The sequence below is a fragment of the Cyprinodon variegatus genome, unplaced genomic scaffold (assembly GCF_000732505.1).
Source record: "Cyprinodon variegatus isolate N-32 unplaced genomic scaffold, C_variegatus-1.0 Scaffold2170, whole genome shotgun sequence".
Classification (NCBI taxonomy): domain Eukaryota; kingdom Metazoa; phylum Chordata; class Actinopteri; order Cyprinodontiformes; family Cyprinodontidae; genus Cyprinodon; species Cyprinodon variegatus.
In genome coordinates, this window is record NW_015152623.1 from 1 (window position 1) to 5,416 (window position 5,416).

Here is a 5,416-nt window from a genome sequence, read left to right on the forward strand (position 1 = left end):
TTTATTTATCCATTTGTATCCATTTCATTCTTCCATGCATTTGTTTTATCCATAAGTTCAGGAACATGTTCATTATTTATTCATTCATTCATTCTTGTTTTCATTCATTCATTCATTCCTTCTGTTTATCTGTTCATTTATTTGTATCCATTTCATTCTTCCATGCATTTGTTTTATCCATAAGTTTTCATTCATTCATTCATTCCTTCTGTTTATCTGTTCATTTATTTGTATCCATTTCATTCTTCCATGCATTTGTTTTATCCATAAGTTCAGGAACATGTTCATTATTTATTCATTCATTCATTCTTTTATTAATTCATTCATTCATTCTTTGGCTTGGTAATCAAAGTAGGGCTGCAACTAACGACTATTTTGCTAATAAATTAATCTGTTGATTATTTTTTCCATTAATCGATTAATAATCAGGCAGCCAAAGGTTCCTTAAAGAAGATATTTTAATAAATTAAATCAGGTGAAACTAAAATGTTTCACTGGACGAGTTCTGGATTATAGAGCAGATTGACAGAAGAAAAAGTTATTTTATCTTAAATGCAAAATGTAAGTCTATTTTTCCACAGTCTTGGTATAATTCCTGCTCTAAGCGAGTCGCTGTCAGCTAAAGGCAGGTTTCCTGTCTCTATACTCCAGTTAACGATTAATTGATTACTAAATTAGTTAACGGTTATTTCAATAATCAATCAATCATGATTAATTGTTTCAGCCCAAAACAAAGAAGTTTAAAATTTTGTTCACATTCATTCATTCATTCATTCCTTCATGTATCCGAGGGCGTATTTTAGGAAACGTAAACATCAGGACTGTTAGCAGCTGCAGAAACATCTGGATTCATCAGCTTCTGGAATAAAAGAGAAATAAAACGTAGAGCTGTAACCAATAATGATTTAAAACGCATTAAAATATTTGATTATTAAATAAATCTGGACTGGAAATAAAGTTACATCAATAGAAATCAATGATTTTTTTCCCTAAAAAGTTAAAAAGAATTTTAAAAAATTATTAAATTTTTTTAAATTTTGATTAAATTCAGCAGATTTTTAGCCAAAACAAAGATTGATCTTATATTTTATTAAGCTTCAGCTCTGAGGTTCTGTAGCTCTGAGTTGTTCTGGCGTTGCTGTGGTGCCGCTCTGGCGCCGTTGTGGCCCGGTTGCCGTGGAAACCAGACTCAGTTCCGTCTGTGTCTCCAGGATTACGTGGAGCCCATCTACTTCTACATCGGGACGGTGTTCGGCCTGCAGGCCGTCTGCGTCACGGCGCTGTTCGTCTGCAGCTGGGTGATGAGCGGAACCTGCGTGGCCGGCATGCTGGCCGTCTCCTGGTTCGTCCTGAACAGGTGAGAGGAAGCCCCGCCTCCTCAAGCGGGCCGGTCCTGAACCAAACGGGTAAAAAAGGCGTGGCCTGTGTTTGTGCTGCAGACAGGACGCCACCAGGGTGGAGCAGGGGATCCCTCTGCGGGAGAACTGGGCCCTGCCTTATTTCTCCGTCCAGGTGGCGGCGCTGACCGGCTTCCTGAGCAACAACATCAGCTCTGCCTCTGAGGTGGGTCGATCCGCTGGAGCAGAACCGCCGGGTGGTTCTGGCCCTGCTGATCCTGCTCTGTTCCTCTGCAGATGTTCTGCTACCTCACCATGAGCGCCTCCACCTTCACCTTCCTGCTGCTCTGGGAACACGGACACTACGTCCTGTTCGTCCAAGGCCTCTGCTTGTTCCTGCTGGACTCGCTGGACCTGGTTCCGCAGCGGAAGGTAAGCATGGCGCCGCTGTCGGCTCGGATAGACAGAACCGGTTTAACGGACCCACTGAAGAACCAGGAGACGGTGACAAACCGGGCCTGTTTGGACCTCCATCCATCCACCAGAACCTGCAGGTCACAGGAAGACTCTGCTAGACCCAGTAAAGTCCACCTTTCCAGGTTTTCCTTCAGATTCTGCTTAGTTTCGTAAAATTACACTAAAATAAAAGCAGAACTGAAGGGGGATCCGTCAGGAAAATATGTTACACCAATCATTTAATAAGAAAATATCCAACCACTCAATTAGAAATGTGTTGATTTTTAGCAAAAATGATTTATAAAAAAAAAAGAAAAAAACTAAACTACGAAATAAAAATTGTTATTCAGATAAACAGATCGATAACCAAAAATGCTTCAAAACCAAAATATAAGTTAGATTCAAAACACTATTTATATAAAAAGTCCAAAATTGCCAGTTTTTATTTTAGGAATAATGTCCAGAAAGGAGTTCCGTATCGTCCAAACCAAAAACAAAACTGTCCTGGAAGTGTTTTTCCCTTTAAATTAAAATAATAAAAAATCAAAAAGTCAAACTCCTGAGGTTGCTGGTTCGAGACCCACCTCAGACTTTTGAAAGTTGCGATTATATTTAAGTACTGTGGCTAATGTGACTAATTTTTTTATTGGTTTGCCGTACTCTGCCAAATTAGATTGGCTGGTTTAACCAAATGATTGGTTGAACACATAACATCCAACCCCATTAAAACCAAAAACTGTGGAAAAACTATAATGCTTGAATAAAATGACTAAAACCTTTTATTTTGCTAATCAAATCGCCAATTTGCCGATTTAACACTTAAAACTTAGAAAAGATTTTAAGATACACACCAATCATTTTAAACTATTTCAAAGGAACTTAAATGAGGGGGAAAAAAAAAAAAAATTGCAAAAAAAGTCCCAGATTCTATTACTAACTGTAGTTCTGCGTTCCACCAGTAGGTGGAGACAGTTTCACCTGAAGCTTCATGAACTGTGAGGATCGTTGAAGCAATTAGCTCACTACATTCAGCCGAACCAAATCTCCCACTGTACAGATCTGACGGTGTGCGTCTTCGTCTCCGACTGAGCCGCCGTGCGCCGACGCACGCTGACGCACGCCGACGCACGCCGACGCACGCCGACGCACGCGCCCCTTCTGATCCACTAATTCATCAGCACAGCTCTCCTTTCCTTCTGTATTGCAGAGGAGCTGCTGCGCTTGGACAACTTTTAACGACAGGCAATGGGTGGAAATCCGTCACCAATCCGACGAAAAAAAATTACGCTTTACTCATCATTAAAGATGAAATATTTATCTTTCACATCTAAGAAATATATAAATATATTTTAAATGTTTACTTAAAGTTATATTATAAAATCTATATATATATATATATATATATATATATATATATATATATATATATATATATATATATATATATATGTATATGTTATGTTTTAATCAGGTCATTTGGTGGGTGGGGCGGCGGTGCACCAGCGCCCTCTATTGGCAAGCTGCCACTGGTTCTGACCCAGTAGAATATCAGAACCTTTTCTTTTTGTCCAGTTCTGGGTCCAGTTGTAGGACTTTGGTCTCTTTCCTGCCTGAGTGTCTCCCTCTGCTGGAAGACTTCCTGGTTTCTGACCAATCAGAGCCCAGCGTGCAGAGGGACACGCCCTCCAGGCAAGAAACTGGACCTGTAGGTTCTGTTCGGTCTGTTCGATCTCCAGAACCAGCAGCAGAGCCGTTTACCTGCAGAAGGTTCTGGTTTCTGGGGTGGGTCACCACGGCAACCGGTTCCTTCCTGAGATTGATGTCAGGCTGCGTTTTGATTGGCTGCTTTTTATTTCTGTTATTCCTCCTTTCCGCTCGTTTGGAGTCGGAACCAGACTCTGCCTGGTGGGTTTGTTGTGCGGTTCTGTCCGGTTTGATCAGAACCGTAGAGACGACCAGCAGCCGGGACCGACCCGTCTGACCCGTTTGACCCGTCTGACCCGTTTAACCCGTCTGACCCGTCTGTCCTTCCTCCGCGCAGACGGCCGACATCAACAAGATCTACCTCAGCTCCCTGGTTCTGGTCTACCTGTTCCAGTTCCAGAACTCCGCCCTGCTCGCCTCGCCGCTGCTCTGCCTCCTGATTGGCTCGGCCGTGGCTCGGTCCTTCCAGGTAGCCCCTCCCCCCTGAGCCCTGATTGGTTGTGGGAGGGTTTCTGTGCCTGAATGAGGCTGTTGTTTCTGCTGCAGAGGAAGATGAGGATGGGTCCTCTGCTCGCCCGCGTGATGAAGCTGCTGCTGCACTTCCACCTGGTTTTCACCGCTGGGATCAGCTTTGCTTACCTCATCAAGGTAAATCAGCAGGACGCCGCCGCTCTGCGCTTAGCTCACTGATGCATCTGAACCGCCTGGCTTTGTTTTCAGAAGCTGTCCCCCGTCGGCAGCAGCGACTTCACCCTGAAGCTCCTGGAGGTCAAATTTGGGCTGAACACCACGACGTGAGTCAGAAGCTTCCTGTCGGGGCTCCGCCCCCTTCATCATAACCTGCCGTCTCATTTTTCCTTCTGCTGCAGAGACTTCGTCACCAACTTCCTGCTGTGTCAGGACGGGCTGCGGGCCGCCGGTCAGAACCTGTTCCTGCGGCTGACCCAGACCTCCGTCCTCCCGTTCTACGTCCTGGTCCTCGCCGTCTGCCTGCTGTCCACGCTGCAGACCGTCTGCAGGAAGCTCAGGTGAGGCGCCTTGCAGAGAGCCGAGCACCGAACGCCGTCAGGACGGGATCAGGAACATCTGGATGAGAGGACAGTGTTAGGGCTGAGTGGATTACAAATTAAAGGTTTTAAAATTAGGACTTTAAAGCCTTAAGATTAGCAGATTAAAGTAAACAAATTAGGAGATTAAAGGCATAAATTAATAAATAAAAGTCGTTAGATGAGGAGAATAAAAGTCATAATCTGGGGAGAATAAAGCCGTAAATTTACAAGATTAAAGTCATGAAATGAGGAGAATTATAAATTTAAGGTTGTAAAATTAGGAGATTAAAGGCATAAATGTAGAGAATAACGTCCGAATGTTTCGAGTATAAAGTTGTGGTTCTGTGGTCCAGATAGCCGTTATAGGATCCAAACGTAACGGTTCTGATACGTGGCTCTATGTGCGATTTTGGCGTTTGACCAATCAGATGAGCCCATGAATGATTTATTACCTACTTTAGATTAAGTTTTGAAAAAAAACGTTAACCAGTTAAAAAAGTAAAAAACTGTCATTTCCTGTATCGGCATTAAAGCTTTAACGTTATGCTGGAGCAAAAAACTATGAATGTTTTTCATGGATTCCTTATTAAAGGTGTTTTGTTATTTATTCTTAAAGGAAAAGTTCGTTTATCAAAGAATATGATGATCAAAATAATCGATAGATCATTATTTATACATAAAACTAGTACATTCGCAGTGATTTAATGAATTTAGCATTAAATCAGTAAAATAAATAAAAACAATAATTTCCATAGCGATCACTGAGTCTGGGAGCGGCCATTTTCACCCAAATATAGTAGCCCCTCCCTCCTGCCATCTTCCAGCAGTGACGTCACGGTGCGGTAAGCCTAGCGCCATTCTCCCCGCTTT

General features: G+C 42.7%; 1 protein-coding gene across 1 annotated transcript in view; it reads left to right on the plus strand.

The window, feature by feature from the left end:
- Positions 1–1,117: 1,117 nt before the first annotated feature.
- Positions 1,118–5,416, plus strand: part of dpy19l4 (dpy-19-like 4 (C. elegans)) — a gene marked incomplete at its 5' end in the record, with an annotated part of 10,299 nt that continues 6,000 nt past the window's right edge. The window contains 7 exons of the mRNA XM_015405351.1: positions 1,118–1,357; positions 1,440–1,563; positions 1,635–1,769; positions 3,835–3,966; positions 4,044–4,145; positions 4,218–4,291; positions 4,367–4,525. Of these exons, the coding sequence (XP_015260837.1) occupies positions 1,118–1,357; positions 1,440–1,563; positions 1,635–1,769; positions 3,835–3,966; positions 4,044–4,145; positions 4,218–4,291; positions 4,367–4,525 (966 nt within the window). The remainder of the gene's footprint in view (positions 1,358–1,439; positions 1,564–1,634; positions 1,770–3,834; positions 3,967–4,043; positions 4,146–4,217; positions 4,292–4,366; positions 4,526–5,416) is intronic.